Genomic DNA, 21,148 nt, shown 5'->3' with positions numbered 1-21,148 from the left:
CTTTTTTTTTTTTTTGGAGTGCTTAACTTTTGCTTTTGATATAAATTGATAAAACAAATACCTTTTTTCAGACAAAAGTATTGTATGTCACAATCCATTTTCAACACATGGGTTTTAGGAGTTCTAAATAAAGTACCTAATACTCTTTTTAGATTTAGCCCCGGGTATGCTAAATGCTCTTTTTCCTAGAAGTTTAATTCTTTATACTATTAGGACTTTTATTTGTAAAAGGACAGATTATTTTTGTTAAACCTTGATCTATTTGATGTTTTTCTCTTAAGTAGCTCTTTGCAAATTGTAATTTTAATGCATGATTCAGCATTTGTATTATTGAAAAATAAACCTACAGTGCGCTCTGGGGATATTGGTGTCCCATACCAAATGTAGTTGTACACAAAATATTTGAAACAGAATGAATGGATTAGGCTTAATACAAAATGGTAACTGCCAATCTAGTTATACATTAACAGAGTTCAGTTAGGGAATTATTATTTGTCACACAATGAAGCCACCAGTTTGCGTGAAAATGTGCAGGTAACTGAGTATTTTATAGTGTAACAAGTATAATTAAGATAACAGGAAAAAAGTAATTGGCAACTTCTGCATTTCGATGTCTTTCAGCCAAGGACGCTTTTGAGAAGAGTATTTCACCTATCATAATAGATAATACCAACGTGCAAGGATGGGAAATGAAGCCATATGTAGCTATGGTCAGTTTCCTTTTTTTCTGAGCAAACATTGTGCAAACCAGTAGATGATTGTTTAAGAGGAGTTCTTGCAAATGTAATTGTAATGGAGAACTGTGCAGATGTACTTGCCTGTTACTTCACTATAATGAAACTCCTTGATTAATAATGGCTGCATGTGAGGTTTTGAGACCATGAAAGACCTAATTGCAATCTTGAAACATTATGTAGAATAATATTTCTGAAGAACTTGGGGGAAAAAGGTACAAAATCCATGTTGATCTGAAATATTGATAAAGGCATTGGGGCCAGGTTAAATGTCTGTTATAATTCACAAGAACAGTTGGTTATTATTTTGCTTTTCCAATCTCATTTTGTTTTTCCGTCAGTTGCTTTTGATTTCAATACAAATGATATTACAATCTGCCTTTTGATGAATGAACAGATCTGAAGCCATTATTGTTCATTTACTAATTTTTCAATCCTTCAGCTGTGAACCATATTAGTTGTAGCAGAGGGATGTTTTGAGAAACGTGCTCAAACTCTCCTCGTCTTTTCTCCCGTTTACGATGCATGGTTAGAGAGCGTTTCTGGTGATGCATGGCAATCCTATCCTCAACCTTTCCTTTCCTAATGTATTCCCATCACACTGACTCTTTCCAAGTCTGCCATGAAGCATTTATTTTATACAATATGCTAAATTCTTGGAGGGTCAATTAAATGTGTTTATTTTTTGGGGGGGTTAATTTCAAAAACCCAAGACAGAATACACATGTACTGTATTCATGCATTTTATTTCTATTGTACCAAACATGTAAGCAGCACTTCACTGAAATAGATACTATAGTATATGGGGGAATCCTTTGAACGTGTTTATAATTTGTGTACTGATGGAAGACCGCAGGAGTACATGAAACGTTCGGAGATCAGGCTACAGAGCTGCTAAACTGCTGTGTATTTTATTTAATTTTTTAGGCCAAGAGAGGTTTTAGATGGGTCCAAAACATCAGATGTGGGGATTTAAAGTTTCAGACGTAGGAAGCAGATTGTGGGAAAAGAGATGCATGCCTCTGAGAAAAGACATCGCTAGAGATGAGAGCTGCAAACCAGTGAGGGCCACAAGTGTTTGGGCCTTTGCAAGAGAAAAGGAGAATTTAGTGTTATAATTAAAGGATACTAGGAAAGAAGCAGGAACAAATCGGTGATATGATTCAAACAATAGAGTTTTGAATATACTTTAAGTGAAAGAGCTGTGATGCAAGACGACCAACTACAGCTAAACCCCGTTATAACGCGCCTCGTTATACCGCGATTCGGTTATAACGCGGTTTTCCCGTGGCTCCCGTTTTTAAAAAAAAAAAAAAAAAAAAAAAAAAAAATATTTTTTTAAAAAAAATTTTTTACATTTTTTTTTTGCACACTGCACACACTCACTGCACACACACTGCTCATTGCTCACACTGCCACACTGCACACACACTGCACACTGCACACACACTGCTCATTGCTCACACTGACACACTGCACACACTCACTGCACACACACTGCTCATTGCTCACTGCCACACTGCACACACACTGCACACTGCACACACACTGCTCATTGCTCACACTGACACACTGCACACACACTGACCACACTCACGCACACTCACACACACTTACGCACACTCACGCACACTTACAGACACTCACACACACTCACACACACTCACACACACTCACACACACTCACACACACTCACACACACACACTTACACACACTTAGACACACTTAGACACTCACACACACTCACACACACTTACACACACTTACACACACACTCAGACACTCACACACACTCACACACACTCACACACACTTACACACACACTTACACACACTCAGACACTTACACACACTCACACACACTCACACACACTCACACACACTTACACACTCACAGACACTCACACACACTCACACACACTTACACACACTTACACACACACTCAGACACTTACACACACTCACAGACACTTACACACACTTTCTCTCCCATATATACAGTACATACACACACACTCTCTCACTCTACACAGACGGGCCGCGACCAGCACCACCACCCGCTCCCCCCCCTCCTCCCGCGCAGGCAGCGGGAGCACCGGGGACAGCGGTGGGGAGAAGAAACCCCCCGCTACAACCTCCATGCAGGCAGCATGGTTCTGAGGTAAGCGGCGACCTGAGGGACATCCCCACTCCCATCTCCTGCCCCGCGGCCTGTCCCGCGGTGACAGGGTGAAGCGGGGACAGGAGGGACATCCCCGCTCCCATCTCCTGCCCCGCGGCCTGTCCCGAGGTGACAGGGGGAAGCGGGGACAGGAGGGACATCCCCGCTCCCATCTCCTGCCCCGCGGCCTGTCCCGCGGTGACAGGGTGAAGCGGGGACAGGAGGGACATCCCCGCTCCCATCTCCTGCCCCGCGGCCTGTCCCGCGGTGACAGGGTGAAGCGGGGACAGGAGGGACATCCCCGCTCCCATCTCCTGCCCCGCGGCCTGTCCCGAGGTGACAGGGGGAAGCGGGGACAGGAGGGACATCCCCGCTCCCATCTCCTGCCCCGCGGCCTGTCCCGAGGTGACAGGGGGAAGCGGGGACAGGAGAGACATCCCCGCTCCCATCTCCTGCCCCGCGGCCTGTCCCGCGGTGACAGGGGGAAGCGGGGAGCGGAGGGACATGCCCGCTCCCATCTCCTGTCCCGCGGGATGAATATGCCCTAAAGCGCGGCGGCCATTTTTTTTTCTCGCGACCCCGTTAGTAACGCGGTGGTCTCGGGGTGGACCCCGAGACCCGCGTTATAACGGGGTTTAGCTGTAGTAACTGTTTCCAATAGTTGAGACAGAGAATGAGTCAACAACCTCAGATGAAAAGATTTGGAATGAATGTTAAAGGAGTTGGAGAAAGGGGGGCTATATTCATATTTAATAATAATGCTATTTGTGGTCTTTACAACTAGGCTATGAAGCACAAATACAAAGTCACGTTTCGTGAACCTGACACTTGGTGGAAGTTTAAGCCAAAGGAACTTGAAAGGTAAAAGTAATGGAAAAAAAACATATATCTGAGTTTTTGTAATGACGTGTTTGATTTAAAAATATATATATATCTCTATCCAAACCAGGGGGCTCCCTGAAACTAATCCCTGGTCTCTCAGCCTCGGGGGATTACCCGGTTCCTGAGATTTGTTAAAATAAAACGTTTTTTTGACTCACATAATCTATAAATATGGCAGTGAGGGCACCAATAGAAAATTACAAAGTCATCTTTTGATGACATAGCTTTGTATTGGCTGCCTGAGCAGGGCAGGCTTTGGCAGCTGTATTGTGTCGAAGACACTATCGGGAATGGGATGGTTCCCAGAGGTTGGGGCACTGCAGATCATTTTGAAAGTGACCCTCCATTTAGGTGATCTTTAAAACGTTCTGTACTGTTTATATCTAATCGTATGTTTTTATGGAATCTTCAGGAGAAACGTTCATAGTGTAACGAAAGAGAAGATCACAAGAATGCTGGAAAATTATGAGTCTTGTATTACTGTGAATTCCATCTTAAATTTATCAAGGCCAATCCGATCTGAAAATGCTGATCTTGGTCGAATCACAAGACTGGATGAAGGAGATGAGTAAGTTCACATTACTGTACTAGCATTGCTGTCTACATGGTAACATAGTAGATGATGTTGAAAAAAGACATGCGTCCATCAAGTTCAACCTATGCTAAATTTAGACGAAAGATACTTTATCCTATATCTATACTTACAGTATATTGATGCAGAGGAAGACAAACAAATAAGCCCAGTGACATATCATCCAATGATATCTCATAAGGGAAAAAATAAATTCCTTCCTGACTCCAAGAATTGGCAATCAGATTAATCCCTGGATCAACATCCTTCCCATGTTTACTTATTTGGTATATCCCTGTATACCTTTCCTTTCTAAAAAGATATACAACTTTTTTTTTTGAACAAATCTATTTATCTGCTATCATAGTCTCCATGGGTAATGTATTCCACATTTGAACTGCCCTTACTGTAAAGAAACCTTTCCCTTGTTGCTGGTGAAATCTCTTTTCCTCCAACCTTAAGGGATGACCGAGTCCTTTGTACTGCCCTTGGGATGAATAGCTCTTTTGAAAGCTCCTTGTACTGACCCGAATATATTTGTACATAGTTAGCATATTCCCTCTTAGATGCCTCTTTTCTAATGTAAATAAATCTAATTTAGCTAGCCTCTCCTCATAAGTTAAATTGTTAATCCCCTTTATTAATTTGGTGGCTCTTCTCTGCACACTCTAGTTCTATAATGTATTTTCTAAGGAGTCGTGCCAAAAATTGTACTCCATATTCAAAGTGTGGCCTTACTAATGCTTTTTAAAGGGGCATAATTATGTTTACTTCCCTTCCATCCATTGCCCGTTTTAATGCATGATAAGATCTTGTTTGCCTTTGCAGCTACTGCATGACTTTGGTCAATATTGCTATGCCTGCTGTCTACAAGCACTCCTAAATTCCTTTCCTTCTAAAATAGCATAGACAAACTTTACATTGTACATTCTGTTTTTTGATTCTGTATGTTCATGGTGTGTTGGGTTGTCCGGTGAAGTTAGTTTAAATCTCCCTCCAGGGGAAACAAAATGGCTACCAAATCTCTGACCAGTAGGAAATCGCAGCTGCATCAGTTATGACTTATTGGTCGCCATTTAAATCCCCTTTAATAGGAAGGGATACCAGTAAGTATCTTTGAACCGAGAGTTGCCTGGTGTTGAAAATTGCGTGGTTCAGCTCGATGAACCCCTCTGTTTCAATCCTTGAAATGGAGGGAGTGGAGGTTTAAGGTAGATTGCGCCTTTTTTAATTAATTTAGTTTTGAACGTGAATTGTTAAGAACTTATTCAGAAGGTTGATCAAATGGAATTCAAGTAATGCTTTCTACTATTGTTGGATTTGCAGAAAGAACAATTTGATGCCACTTACTTTGGAAAGAGAAGAACATAGTTTTTGTTCTACAGATAAAACTGGAAAGGAAAGTATCTTTGATACTGTTGCTGGAGCTACTTCTCAGAGCGGCTTTACAAATACTTCTCAGAGCGGCTGTACATCAAACATTTCAAAAAGTTGTGTGGAAACCTTACTTGAATTTCAAAAAGAATCAATGACAAGAAATGGAAGAAAAAACGATGTTGATGCCATTGATGAACAGAATAGCTTAATTCCATCTGAAGAGGACACACATAACAGTGACCATGTTAAAGCTCATGATGAAAATGCTTTGTTCAGCATTAAAGGGTCTTTTGAAGAAAAAACTGCAATTGAACAAGATATTTCAAATGTAGATGGTGCATCATTGCTTCTGTGTGAAAGGGCTGAGTTACTAAATTTTGTTGGGGACTGGCCAATAGAACAGACCATGGGTCAAAGGACTCAGCGGAATAGAGACGTCAAGATCAGATCAAGCCTAATGAAAGATGGTGACATGGATGAACCTTCTAGCCAACAACTTGGTGAGATCGTTAAGACAGCGGACAGTGGTCCTGAGAGTGAGCATGGCACTGTGGAGCATGAAGTTCTGTTTCAAGCACAACACAAACAACTGGATAATTTGACTTCCTTACCATCAGAGTGTGAAATTGATATTTACTCTTCAGGTCCATGTGGTGAAACCGATATGTCTGAACTGAAAAGTCAAGCCTGTACTTTCCCAAAAACTTTAGCACAGGAGGAAGGGGAATCTCAGAGAGCAGAAGTGACTGATCTAGATGGAGAAGATGAGATCTCTGATGGTCTCGTTGGCGATCCGCAAGAAATGACCGAGGTGATTGGAAATATGCAAAAAATGGAAATATCAAATGACAAGGAAGTTGAAACGCTAACTTGTGATACAGCCACAGAGAAAATGCCTAGGCAAAGTAAGCGGTACTGCCGGCAGTGCAAATTATTTCTAACATTCACAAATGGCTCTCTGAAAACAGAACAATCACCGCCTACGTTTCAATCACAGGAAACAGTAAGACAAACAATGGTGGGGACAAGCAAATGTTCACAAACTGAGCCTCAAGAATTTGCGTTAGTGTGGAGAATAGAGAAGAAAAAAATAGATATCTCTGATTCAATAAAAGTTCTTACAGGAAAAATTGACAGATTTAAGGCAAAATCATTGGATGTAAACTTGGTTTCTGAATCTCAGGACAAAATACCATATAGAGTTATGCATGATCAAAGCACTTCTGTGGAAGAAAATGAGCTAATTAGTTTGGATGATGAGGATAGTCTAAATATTCTTTCCAAGCTTTTTAGGTCTGTTTCTTTTGATGTGCTGAAGGATCTTTTTGAAAGATGCAACAAGGATATTGTGTGGGCAACAAACTTGCTTTTAGATTCCGGGGAGAATTTCCATAGAGATGAAGATTGCGAGCCAGAGGATGTGTACGAAAGTGGAGAAGCAACACCTGCAATGTTAGGATGTTCAAATTCAGATGAATTAGGAACATCTGACCAGACTAGCAAATTACATCTTTATGACGGCTCTCTACCGATTTGTGAGCATACTGATATATCATGGGATGATGAAACAGAAGATTTAGACAACAGTCACACAGTTGTTGAAGATTCTAACCTAGTCCATACTGTACCACCATTTGTTACAGAAGAATCAAGAAATGTTAATGATTCCTCAAACACTGATGTGAAAAATACTAAGACTAATAAACCATCTGGTATGGCTACAAGCACAAATAGTCTTGACCCTGACCAGAAAAGAACTGCAGTTGAAACCCTGTCCGTAGATATGATTCCGTGTTCTGAGTTAAAGAGGGAAACAATTTTTAGGATACCAGATTTTATTACTGCAGCATCGAGTAATGCCTTAGTGGAACAAAACACGAATTGCATGAAAGTACATGATCAGCAGCTGCAGCTCTCTGACCCCAATGAGGGCCAACAAGAACCTGATCTTAACAATGAAATTCCACTAGTTGACACTATAGAAGGAACCCACATTGTTCCAGAAGAAGATAAAGCAAAACAAACTAACTCTGGGTCACTGTCCAAGGAGTCCTTGCGTTTTGATCATCTGGAATTGTCTTTACCTCCAGAACTGGCCTTTCAGCTCAGTGAATTGTTTGGGCCGGTTGGAATCGATCCAGGTAGATGCTGCTTTACCTCCATAATTTTTACAATATTCTACTTACAGTATCTGAGCAATACCTTATAACCTAAATTATGTTTACATGATAAGCCATTATGATGGTTTTATTCGTAGGCTGAAGTATTGAGTAACAATACTTTTTATTTACATGCCTAAAGATTAATTTATTTTTTTAAATGGCTTGTGTCGATCATATTTGGGCCATTGGTTAATTACCCCTATGTAAACAAATCTTTAAAGCCCTCATTAATTTTACATTACTGATCTGATCTGATTTAGTAGTTTTGTGAATATTCTTCCGTGTATAAAAACTGTGGGCTATCTAGTTACTGTGTATGAGAACTGCTCATTTGACAACAAAATATTTGAAATAATTTGTATGCGAATGATTCTGAAAATGATTGCAGGGACCACATGGAGGAAATAGTATTGTTTCCATATAATCTTGGGAAGTTAAAACACATCAAATTTATCACATTTTAGATTAGTTTCCATTGAATAGACCTGCAACCAGTTTCTTTGGAAGTGTGTAGTGCCTTTATATTTTGATCACATACGTCATTGTGAAGTTGTTCCGATGTTTTTTTTAATTTAAAGATCTGTTAATGTGTAAAAAAAAATTTTTTAAACAAATATCAATAAGGTTTGATCTCTTGACATATCCCCAAAAATAAGTAATAATTGTATGTTCCATTGTTATTGTGCTTTTCTGATTTTTAGACTTTTGAAAAGTCTTCAAAACCACTAAACATACGTCTTGAATTCTAAAATAATCTTTACACTAGTGAAAAGGTGTTGCTTTACATTTATTGCAATTCTAGTTCATACTGCTAACTGGGACTGTACCTGTAATGACAAAACATGTGTAGTATAAACACATTAAACAGATAAACATTTTTCTTATTGAAAATGAAAGTATAGAATACGCTTAACATTATTTTGTAGTAAATTACTACATTACATATTGGGATTTTTTTTTTTTTTTTTAAAGGTTCATTAACTATTGAGGATTGTGTGGTTCGCATAGATTTGGATCTGGCAAAAGCTATTCATAAGAGATGGAAAGAATCTATTACGGTTGGTGGACTTCTTTTATTTTTCTATATATATGTTTAAAGCCTAAATTCTGTATATAAATTTCGTAGTGTGCAAGTCACTCACGATAATGGGAAATACGTCCTTTTTTTCAAGATGCGTTCACTCTTTTTAGCTGATATTCGAGTTGATGTTGATCTCTAAAAAGGTGCTTCCTCATTCGTCCTCAGTAATTCTCTGTCCGTTTTCTTTCTAGCACTGCTGTCAGTCAACAGAAGAGAAACTGTACTGAACGAGACAAATCTGCCTGTATTTCAATCTTACCTTGAGTGAGTTGTAATAGCAGACATAAATGGCTGTGTTGCAACTTGCTGTATGTCACAGTGATGGGTAATGGGCTGGAGGAATGTAGTGGAGGAAATCTCACACTCGCAGACTTTCTTCACTCCAAATTTATGCTATTCTGTTTCAACTCTGCCCACTCTCAGGCTAAACAAACCTACTTGTCTTCACTAATCAACACACACATCTAACCCTCTCTTCTGTCTTTGACTCTCTACTCAAACCACCCCCAGCTGCCTCTTCTTTCTCCTTCCTATCACCTCAGGACTTTGCTGACTATTTTAAGGAAAAGGTGGATCCATTCGTCAGAACATCCCCTCTGTTTCCTCCTCCCATCCTACACTGCTTCCTAACTCTCTCCTCCTACCCACCTTGACTCTTTTTCTGCCGTCACAGAGGAGGATGTATCACTACTGATCTCCTCTTCTCCCTCTACCACTTGCCGTCTTGACCCCATTCTCTCCCATCTCCTAAAACATCTTGTTCCTACTATAACCCCTATGCTCACACACATTTAACACCTCCCTCTATTCTGGTACCTTTCCCTTCTCCTTCAAACATGCAACCCTGATACCATTACTCAAAAACAGCAACATTGACCCTGCCAGTCTTTCTAACTATCGACCTGTCTCCCTCCTGCCTTTTTCCTCAACTCCTTGAATGTCTTGTAGTCTCTCGCTTGCTCCATTTTCTCAACACCCATTCTCTTGTAGACCCTCTACAATCTGGCTTCCGCACTGCTCACTCGACTGAAACAGCCCTCACTAAAATAACTAATGACCTCCATGCTGCCAAATACGGAGGTCATTACACTCTACTCATATTACCTGACCTCTCTGCAGCATTTGACACCGTGGACCACCCTCTTCTCCTTCACATTCTCCATACTCTTGGTATTCGTAACAAAGCTCTATCCTGGGTCTCCTCTTACCCCTCCCATCGTACTTGCAGTGTCTCTTCTGCTAACACCTTCTTCTTCTCCATAGATCTCTCTGCGGGGGTGTCGCAGGGTTCTGTCCTGGGACCTCTTCTCTGTACACACTTTCTCTAGGTGACCTAATCACATCCCTTGGGTTTAAATATCACCTCTATGCTCACAACACACAAATGTACTTTTCAACCCCTGACCTTACACCAGCTGTACAGACCAAAGTTTCTGAATATCTCTGCGATATCATCCTGGATGGCTCTCCACCGACTTAAACGTAACATGACAAAAACAGAGCTCATACTTCCTCCCAAACCTCGCCATACTACCTCCTTCCACATTACTGTTGGAACTACGATCATTCACCCAGTAGCCCAAGCACACTGCCTAGGGGTCACACTCGACTCCTCTTTCAAATTCTCCTCTCACATTCAAAACGTCTCTAAAACCTGTCGCTTTTTCCTCCGCAATATTACAAAGATTCTCCCTTTCCTCTGTTGCATGACTGTTAAAACTCTGACTCAGGCCCTCATTCTCTCCAGTCTCGACTACTGTAACCTCCTCACTTTTTTAAAGCTTTACACTCTTCTGCCCCTCCTTACATCTCAGCCCTAATTTCTCGCTATGCACCATCCCGACTCTTGCGTTCTGCTCAAGGATGTCTTCTATCTACCCCCTTTGTATCTAAAGCCCTCTCCCACCTTAAACCTTTCTCACTGACTGACCCACACCTCTAGAATGGCCTTCCCCTCGATACCCGACTAGCACACACTCTATCCACCTTTAAGACCCACCTTAAGACACACTTGCTTAAAGAAGCATATGAGAAGCACCTTAGATATTACTAGACACATGATACATAAAGCTTGGCCCTCTGTAGAAGCATTTACCAAAAAGCCCTCCTCCTGTTTCTGTACGTTCCTCCTACATACCAATTAGATTGTAAGCTCCTCGGAGCAGGGACTCCTCTTCCTAAATGTTATGTTTGTCTGAAGCACTTATTCCCATGACCTGTTATTTATATTATGTGTTATTTATATGATTACCACGTGTATTACTACTGTGAAGTGCTATGTACATTAATGGAGCTATATAAATAAACAGTGAACATCCAGGGTAGGAAGGGAGCGATGATTCAGGAACACCCCAAAATAAAATGAAAAAATGTATGATGAAGCAGAGAGACTTGGCTTATATAGATTGCCTACTTACAAAAAGCAGGTGAAGAATCAGCATTAACGGGGAACAAGGTGTGTAGGAACTCAGGAGGGCTCTCCCTCAGGATGATACTCATGAGAAAACACAGCAGAAAGAGACCATAGTGCAGACCAGCAAACGGTTTATCACAATAAAAAAGCTTAAGAAATGTACTCGCAATGTGTACAATAAGAATAGGCACATATAATAGTGTTAAGGCAGTGAGTCTCACGTCGGGAGAGGTGGTGATCAGGCCGTCTTCCTTCGAAGCTCCCACAGTCAGACAGCGTTGGACGGCGTCTGACGTCACATCCGTTACGGGCTGGACAGCTTCCGGTTAGACGGGAGAAGGAACGGATACACGGCACAGGCGTCTCTTCACCTCTGGAACGGAGATTACTGCATGCGAAGTTGAAGCTCTACGCGTCAGCCACTGATAACTCCGGGGGCGGCACTTCCCTGTTCATTTATGTAACTGTACTTGTAACCATGTATTATTTTGTTTTACTCTGTGCCCAGGACATACTTGAAAACGAGAGATAACTCTCAATGTATTACTTCCTGGTAAAATATTTTATAAATAAATAACCGGAAGCTGTCTAGCCCGTGACGTCAGACGCCGTCTGACTGGGAGCTTCGAAGGAAGACGGCCTGATCACCACCTCTCCCGACGTGAGACTCACTGCCTTAACACTATTATATGTGCCTATTCTTATTGTACACATTGCGAGTACATTTCTTAAGCTTTTTTTATTGTGATAAACCGTTTGCTGCTCTGCACTATGGTCTCTTTCTGCTGTGTTTTCTCATGAGTATCATCCTGAGGGAGAGCCCTCCTGAGTTCCTGCTTACCTTGTTCCCCGTTAATGCTGATTCTTCACCTGCTTTTTGTAAGTAGGCAATCTATATGAGCCAAGTCTCTGTGCTTCATCATACATTTGTGATTTTATTGCGCCATCATTTGTTCATTTTATTTTGGGGTGTTCCTGAATCATCGCTCCCTTCCTACCCTGGATGTTCACTGTTGCTTTATGGGAATCTGTACAATTCCCTTTGAAGGTTGAGAATTTTTCTATTTTACCTTACACCCATTTTTATGTATTCACTTTATTTTAAGTATTTATGATCTCACACTGTTTTTGCTTAGCGCCGATCTAAATCACTTGGGTTTCTGAGCTATACAAATAGACATACAATACAATGGGCTGCCCAAGAGCCCACCTTTATTTGAGATATAGATATTGTTATAATATAAAAAGGGCTTCACAGCATCTTGAATAGGGACCACAAATAGAGAATTCATTGACCAAAACACATGGGGGAAGATTCATTAAGCGCCGCCATGGGTTAGCACTGGTGATTCTGGGTTAACTCCCATACAGGTACGCTCACCTGTGCTGGCGCTTGATGAATCTGCTCCATAATGTGAAACCATCCACGATTAAACAATAAATGTATATGTTCATCCTGCTTCATGAAGATCTTTGTTTGGTGATTGATGTAACTAATGAGTTTATGGACCGAAAGTTCATGGTGTTCAATATATCTTTCCTATTCTTTAATTGTATCCCGTTAGAAATATTATCTATGAAATGTCTAACATAGGCAACTTTTCATGTATTTCAGGAAAGACATAAACAAGAAGCGTTATCATACCGGCTCCTTTTTGAAGGCAAGTACTTTTTTCTTGTTTTTTTTTTTTATTTTTCCCCATCAATACATAGACTGAAGGTAACAATGTGTCCATCTTATGCTGTTCCCTTTTTCCTGCTTGCATGGAAGAGACAGCTAAAAACCAAGTGTGGTCTATTTGTTGGCTTTTAAAAAAAAAAATGTTATCACCGTTATTTAAATGTTCACCTGGAAAATTTTCCCATGTCACACAAAAAGGATAAAATATAACTATTACTGCTACTTTTTGTTTCAAAGATGCCAACACGTGCAAGTGGGCTTCAGGGGGCTCATGCTAGGAATTGTAGAGATTGTAACACCCGTGTATAATTACTGTATAACTAAGAAATACAGTATGTAAGTGGGGACTCCCAGGTTCTTACGAAGACTTGTTTTATTTTGCAGTTCATTTTAGAAGACTACGAACATGGTCACCAATAGAAGTGTTGTGACTTTTTCTATTCGTCACAGGATTGAGTCCTGACCCCACAGACATTTTGTGTTATGGGGCAGATATTTTTGCTCATGCCACCACTGCGAAACCTAGGTGGAGAGAGAGGGGGAGGGTTAAATGAATGCTGGGGCAGAGTCTGATAGTGCGTGGTTGGGGATTCCAGAGAGGGCAGCATGAGCAATGTCTTATGTAGGAGTGAGAGAAGGTAAGAAGGCAGATGTCATGGGCAAAACATACAGTAGAGGGCATTTAGGGAAATATTTGGGGATGAGGGCTGGCATGTAAGTGTGGAGCTTTATTGAGAGCTTTGCAAGTCAGAGCTAGGGGTTTAAATTTTGATTCTAAAAGAAATGGGAAGCCTGTGCTGGGATTTGGATAGTGGAGCCGTGAGTTAGGTACAGGAATCTGGCAACGGCACTTTGGATGGATCGGAGTTGGGACAGGCGGATAAGGGGAATGTCAACTAAGAGAAGGTTGCAGTAGTCAAGGCGGGACAAGATGAGGGAGTGAAGTAATATTTCAGTTGCATCATGAGTGAGAAAATGACATATCCTGGCGATTATTTTGGAGCTTGGGACGGCAGAACTTAGTGATGGACTGACTGTCAATAATACCACAATCTCAATCTCTCGCAGAGAGGGAGAGTTTGGGTGTCGGGTGGCACTGGATGGGGGGTGGGGGGGAAGTATTAGTTCTGGTTTTGGACATGTTAAGCTTCAGATTACTGTGGGACCTCCTGGAGGAGATTGCAGAGAGACAATTGGTGACATGAGATAAGGGAGAGGTAGACTTGGGTGTCATGAGCATAGAGATGATACTGAAAGCCATAAGATTGTAGTAGTTCACCAAGAAAAGAGGTGTAGCTTAAGAGCAGAAGGCCAAGGTTAGAGCCTTGTGGGACCCCAATAGAAAGAGGGAGTGAAGAGGATGAGACGCCAGAGAAGGAAACGTTGACAACCTTGAATAGTAAATCTTTTAGCAAAAAGGATAAAACATATTGTACTTACAGTTTGAGGAATTGGATTCTGTTGCAGACAGCTCATCCCATGAACACGTGCAACTGGATAATATGATTCAGAGTGAGGAGTCTAAACTAGCGGGAAGTATTGGAGCCCTGGACCAATCTCAAGGAGCATCAGACATGTTACCATTCATGGATCAATGGAATACAACAACTCGGAAAGTGTCATTACGTCAAATAATGTCAGAAGAAATTGCATTACAGGAGCGAGAAGATCTGGTATGGGCATGCAGTCTTACTAATAAATTGCATATTTTGTTGATATGGTTCATATAATGTTTCTTCAATGTGTCTCCTATGTACATTAGGTATTATTATTATTTTTTTAGTTACTTTCTGATTTCAATAGACTAATAACTAATTATGGCTAATTTCTGGGTTTTCCTATTATTTGAGATGAGCCAATCGGCTGAAAAGGCATATTTTCTTCTTTCTCGGTAGTTAAAGTTATCTTGGCAGAATGAAGTTAAGACCTTTCTTGTATCTTTACCCTGAAAGAAGTTTCAAATGTTTGCCCCTATAAGTATGTTTAATTTATTTTTCTACATTCAACTGTTTGCAAATAGGGTAAAATGAAACATTTGATTATCTTTAGCTACTCCATGTTGTCATGTTACTGTATGTTATGCAGGACTTTGAGATGCATCTTCCGTGCAAAAGTACCCCCTGGGGAAAAAAAATCCTTAAAAAAGAAACAAAACGGCCAAATGTTTTCTTTAGTCATGATTACATGTGTTTGTAGCCATAATCTCTGTTGCGGTGGGGCAGGTTTGAATCAGGGATCTTCTTGTGCAGGGGTGTGCAAATTTGGGGGGCATGCCCCCAAGGGGGGGGGGGGGCAGGGCAGCACAAGATTTTTCAGGGGGGCGCTGCGGTTGCAGAGGCCCTGCACTTTCCCCCAATGCATTTAAATTAAATGCTGGCGTGAGGCCTCTACAACTTCCCTTACCTTGTCTTTGGCAAATGACGCTGCGGGGTCACGTGATGACACATTGCTATGGCCAGTGTAAAGAGGGGGCGCTAGCAGGGAGAGCAGAGCATGCCGGGGGGCGCAGCGGGGAAAGTTTGCGCACCCCTTTTCTAGTGCAATGTAGTGGTCCCTGACTCCCAAACCGCAGATATATTCTCCTCCCCGGTTCCAGGGATAATTGATTAGATAGGAAACAGACCTTTTTTGCTTATTACCGAAATTGACCCTCGGGCAGCGTCTGAGCAGAACAGTGACCCCCTACTGATTGACATGTGAACAGTTTGCTGCCTATTGTCATTTTGAGACATCACTGGTGCAGTATTTGGAGGTAGAATAGCTCCTGATCCGTGGGGCTCCCAGTGATTGTCACTCTGTGGTGCCCATGATTGAAACGGTGAAGGATTTATAAGTAAATAATGGAGCATTGCTGATTTCTACCTATTATATTGTTTTAAACATATATTTTTGGGAGCCAAGTGGGGCTGCCACTTAACCTCAGTCCCATTTAAATGTCTTAAAATTATTATTATTTGTCAATGGCTTTCACTGTTCCCTTTTCATCCAGACGACACATTATTGTGAAACTATTCAGTCTGTGACTCTCACGTATGCTGAACAAAAGCATCAATTTGCAGAACTATTAGTCATATCTGAAGTTATGAACCAAGTATAAATAAGCAAGTACGAAAAGTGACTGAGAAGGTGTTACTGTACCTGAACAAATGCTTACATTGTATTGGATTTCCTACATATGTTGGTCAGTGGGAGTGAGCTGTAAGAATGCCTCATAACTTCAGGCCCTTGCTCAATATGCTGAGCTACTGTGAGCTGCTTCACAGCATATTAAATCACGGCCTCCGTATCAGAAAGCAATGTATTCTCCTTCCAAGCAGGAAAAAAAGGCAGCACTCCAGAGGACTGATAATGGATTTATTCAAAGTGAAATCAGATCCTATAATACTCCGTATCAGCAAGACATGAAAAGATGGGAGACAGATCATGCTTTGCACACCCTGCAGAATGTTACAAAAGATGATTGTATACTAAAAAATTTCTTCTCTACTTCAGAAGAGGTATCCACTGAGAAAAGACTGTGCTTCAAAACTGAAGGAAAAACAGCTTTTTGAAATGTTTCCATGTATCGAACAAAAACTGCTTATGGACATTTTTAAGGAAAACAAGTGAGTGACCACATTTTCATGTAGATTTTGACCATTTTAGTCATTTGCATCCTCCATTTTTTTTATGCATAATTATGTAATTAGGAACATTAAAATAAAATAAAAAATGACCCCTGCAAATAGAAAGTTCATCCTCCGTATCACTACAGATCTATCTTAAATTACCAAGAACCTTTCTATGTGGGATAGAACAAAATGGCAGGTAGCCTCAAATAAAGCTTTAATTCCAGTCTGTTACTGCCATTTCTTGGAAGAGAGAACCAAGTGTAAGAATGAGACAGGTGGGATTATAGGAGTGGAAATAGCTACTGTATGTATGGTCTCCCTGACGTGCAAAAATAAGTATTTATAAATCGGGGAATTGGCATATTTTTTTTTAAAACAATTAGTGTAGCATTTGTACAAAGTCACTGTGTGTTTAGCTCAACGTTCATTTTGGTTGGGATAACCCTTTAAACCCCCCTCCCCCAGTTAACCCTTAAAAAAACAAATGAGTAGCAACACCTGAGTGCCACCTGTCTTCTGGACACGTTTGGTGCAGCGATCACGTGGTCTTGGGCAGGCTGCCTAGGATGTAATCTCACTAAATCTCTCTAAAGTGCCAGCCATATGAGGATACGTCATTAGGCACTCAATGGGTTACAGATGCAGTTTCCCCTTTTCTCAGCGTTATGTAAAACCTTGGCACACCTTTTTATGAATTCTGCATTGAGCCTTTCTATTGTATCCTATATTTTATAGCAGATTATCATGTTTTAAGCACGTTTTTAAAGGAGCAATCAATGCAACAGCCTACATGTTTGTTTATTTTCAACTAGCTGAGAGACCCGGCGTTGCCCTGGAGTCACACTGTTCCCCCCCCCCCCCCACACACACACACTGTCCCCCCTCCCCCACACACTGTCCCCCCCTCACACACACACATACACACACACACACACACACACTGTCCCCCCCTCCCCCACACACACACTGCCCCCCCCTTCCCCACACACACTGTCCCTCCCCCCCACCCACACACATGGTGTCCCACACACACTGTCCCCCCCCCCCCACACACTGCCCCCCCCCCCAAACACACACACGACTGAAGGTGAGTTGTGTTGGTTCCGGAGGGTTTTTATTGCGTCGTACGTGAGGTTTTGTTTTTATTTTCTGTGCACGTGCGTTTTTGTGGAGATGCGAGTCGGTGATGAGGCTGTAGGAGAGGTGTGTAGGGTCCGGAGGTGTTTTATTTCGTCCTACGGGAGGTGTTTGTTTTTATTTTCTGTGCACGTGCGTTTGTGTGGAGATGCGAGTTGGGTTGTGGTGGTGGTGGGGGGGTTTGTGGGCCACCGGAGTGTTTTGTTGAGTTTTGGGTTTTGGTGCACAGTATTTTTATTTTGTTGTGGGGGGAAGGGGGGGGGGGTGTTGTGGGCCACGGGACTGTTTTGTGGTGACGGGAGCCTTTTGTGGTAACGGGACTGTTTTGTGTGTGGCGTCCGGAGCTACAGAAGGGCTTTGTTCGTCCGGTGAAGCAGTGATGTGTGAGGAGGCTGCATGTGAGGTGTGTTGGGGCCGGAGAGGGGTTATTGCGTCGTCCTACGGGAGGTGGTGCGGGGCAGATGTTTCTGGTCTGTGTCAGGGGAGGGTGTTTTTTGGGCCAAGGGAGTGTTTGGCGGTTGTGGCCTGTGCCAGGGGAGGGTGTTTGCGGCCTAAGGTAGTGGTTGTGGTGTGTGTGGGGGGGGGGGGTGTGGGTGGGGGGGAGTGTGTTGAGTGATAGTGTAGGAGATGCGTGCGTTGGCAGTGTGTGCCGATGATGGTGCGCTTACAATATATATAGAGAAGAGTCTGTACCTGATTCCTTTGGTGGTAGTAGCCGGTGAGGGTTTAGTGCGTTGAGAGGTGAGAGCTGTGAAGCGTCGTCTCCCAGAGCAGCAGTGAGAGTTAGGTGCTGTGAAGCGTTCCCAAAGCTCAGTGAGGGCTGGGAGAGTGAGGCAGTGGTGAGGTGTGCGGGGGCGGGCCAAGGGGGCCTGAAACAGTGGTGTGAGTGTGTGAGGCCAATGAGAGGTGTGGGGGGCGGGCCAAGGGGGCCTGAAGCAGTGGTGTGAGTGTGTGAGGCCAATGAGAGGTGTGCGGGGGCGGGCGGGCGGGCCAAGGGACCAATGAGATTGCCGCTAGGGACAGGGAACACAGTACAGACAGAGAAACATACAATGCTTTCAGAAATATATAGTAAGATAAATCAGTTCTGTAGTTATTAGATAATACTTACTGTATTATATTATTCCACTCTTAATGCCATTTGTAATGAGTTTTAATATACTGAGCATCCTTTGATTTCTGTAGCAGGTTTTAGCCACCTCCCCAGCAGTGCAAGATCTTTGTAACACTTTCCTATTTGTGATAATTTGTTGCCAATATTCCCAGCAGTTTGAGCTGCAAACTGTAAGAGGGGATAATGTTACCTTGGTAATATAAGAATACTTTGTAGCTGCTGCATTAAACTGACTGAAGGATTGATTGAAATGGGAAGGCAGCCATTTAGTGAACCCTCGTGTCACTGTAGACCAGACATAATTCATGCCGAATATACTGGGCACTGATTGATTGAACAGGACAAAATAATAAAATTAACTGAAGATTTATTCCCTTTCGGGCAAACACAACACTGTAACACAAATAACACTTGGAAATAACACAGTAAAATAACAGGGTGAAGTATCCAAGAATTACACTGGCTAGCAATTCTCCCTTACTGGAATAGAGTCACGAACCACCAACTACGTACAGCGAACACTCACTACTGGTGTTGGGGCACCCTGCCTCTTTATAGGGTTTGAATTCCCATCATAAAAAGGCAAGGAATGCTGGGAGGAAGCAGAAGTGCCCCTCCCACCCCACTTCCCCCTTCTCCCCCCCTCCCCCCTGTGACACCAAGTCTAGGGCTGAATGGTTGGGCATTGTCTAACCCATAGGAGGGGTTAATGGCAGATACTTAATGTTATCCTCAATGCACATTTATCTGCAGGAACCTCACCTGATTAAATAAGAGGCCCCTCCATACAAATGTAACTAACATGCAAATCCCATTATCAGTCTTCTATCTGAGAAATTAGTACATACAGTCACATAATCCAATGAATTTCAGGGCTGACTCCCAAATTACATCACAGTGCTTACCCATAGATCACAAAACACTTTACCTCATTTGCCTGCTTAACTAGACTTGGGAATTGAATTCACAGTGAATAAAAGTGCTTTGGAATACACATACATAGTACATGATACATTAACCCTTTCTTTTCCCACACGAATTAGGGGTAACTAGCCGGGTATAACCCCTTTATTACAGGCCAGATTACTCCTGATCGTCACACCAGGGAAGCAGAATCTTTGCTGATCACGTTTTAAGACGATAATATAATAATACATTATACTTTCTTAGAAAATGTGTCCAGAAATGAGAGGAATATCTCCCAGGGACATTCACTTACGGTTTCCCTATTATTATTTGTGCACTAACGTCACCACTTAACACTTAAAGTGCCCATATGATATTCAGTGAACATCACAACGGCTGATGCTGTAGTGGTCCTTGTGACATTCAATGAATGACATGGTGTGCTTGCTTGCGTGTGGGGTAGACTTCCTCTTTGTCCTTGAGCCAGTCACGACCATGTAACCACGACACAGGTGATGACGGCTCCTTTGCAGGAATATCTGTGGCACTTTGTTGCCGTATGCATTCCAGCACCTAAATAGTTAAAATAGTTAATGTACCTCATTAAAGTATTACAATTGATCAAATACTTGTTATCCCTTCAAATTAGTAGAGGTAAAAAAATTATAGCATGTTGTATATTTTGCTAGATTTTTAGGGCTACTTGAAAGTGATCCTAAAGACGCCATGCTCTTTAACATTACATTTTTTTATCTATGTATAATTATTTTTGGATCATACGAGTGGCTCTTGTGAAAATATCTTTCATGTTCCACAAATTCGTTAGGTTGTGAAACTTTTTAATTGGCCAACGTGATGACCTCTTTACAAGGTTTATTGAAGTTTCACAATTCCATTTTTCCCATGTGGATAAGGGAGTGGGAGATCTTAACATCATATGCATGTGTGTTTTAATTATTATAACAGAATAAATGCTTATGAAGGTCTGTCAATTATTCTGTTCAACAGCTATTCTTTACAGAAGACTAAACAGTTCATGAGTTCTGTTCTTGAGGGAGACCCTGTGCAAAATGTTGTGGCTCCAGATATTAAACAAGCAGTGACTTCCACCTGTGAGAAGGCTAAAGAAAAGGTATGTTTAACTCTATTGAAAATGACCTTTGTATCCATGCACCAATACAGGCATACCCCGTTTTATGTACACTCGCAAGTAGGTACATTTATTTTTAGTTGCACCATACCCCTGTGTACGTACGCGTGCTTCGCGAGTACAGACACCAGGCGACGTGCGGCGGCGTGCGCATGCGGAGGCGGCG

The 21,148-nt window shown here is 41.9% G+C and overlaps 1 protein-coding gene across 7 annotated transcripts in view; it reads left to right on the top strand.

Moving 5' to 3' along the window:
• Positions 1-21,148, top strand: part of LOC142464249 (NEDD4-binding protein 2-like) — a 94,216-nt gene that overhangs the window by 37,320 nt on the left and 35,748 nt on the right. For 6 of the 7 annotated variants that reach the window (XR_012787634.1, XM_075567666.1, XM_075567675.1 and 3 more), the window contains 9 exons: positions 622-710; positions 3,682-3,758; positions 4,192-4,347; positions 5,677-7,868; positions 8,862-8,947; positions 12,999-13,044; positions 14,532-14,737; positions 16,557-16,669; positions 20,841-20,964. Coding sequence is in view for 6 of the 7 variants with exons in the window: in XM_075567666.1 (XP_075423781.1) it covers positions 622-710; positions 3,682-3,758; positions 4,192-4,347; positions 5,677-7,868; positions 8,862-8,947; positions 12,999-13,044; positions 14,532-14,737; positions 16,557-16,669; positions 20,841-20,964 (3,089 nt within the window). In the remaining variant the exon portion in view is untranslated. The remainder of the gene's footprint in view (positions 1-621; positions 711-3,681; positions 3,759-4,191; positions 4,348-5,676; positions 7,869-8,861; positions 8,948-12,998; positions 13,045-14,531; positions 14,738-16,556; positions 16,670-20,840; positions 20,965-21,148) is intronic. The other variant, XM_075567702.1, reaches the window with a different exon arrangement.

The sequence above is a fragment of the Ascaphus truei genome, chromosome 1 (assembly GCF_040206685.1).
Source record: "Ascaphus truei isolate aAscTru1 chromosome 1, aAscTru1.hap1, whole genome shotgun sequence".
NCBI classification, from domain to species: domain Eukaryota; kingdom Metazoa; phylum Chordata; class Amphibia; order Anura; family Ascaphidae; genus Ascaphus; species Ascaphus truei.
Note: the sequence above shows the minus strand (reverse complement) of the source record. Positions and strands in the feature narration are given on the sequence as shown.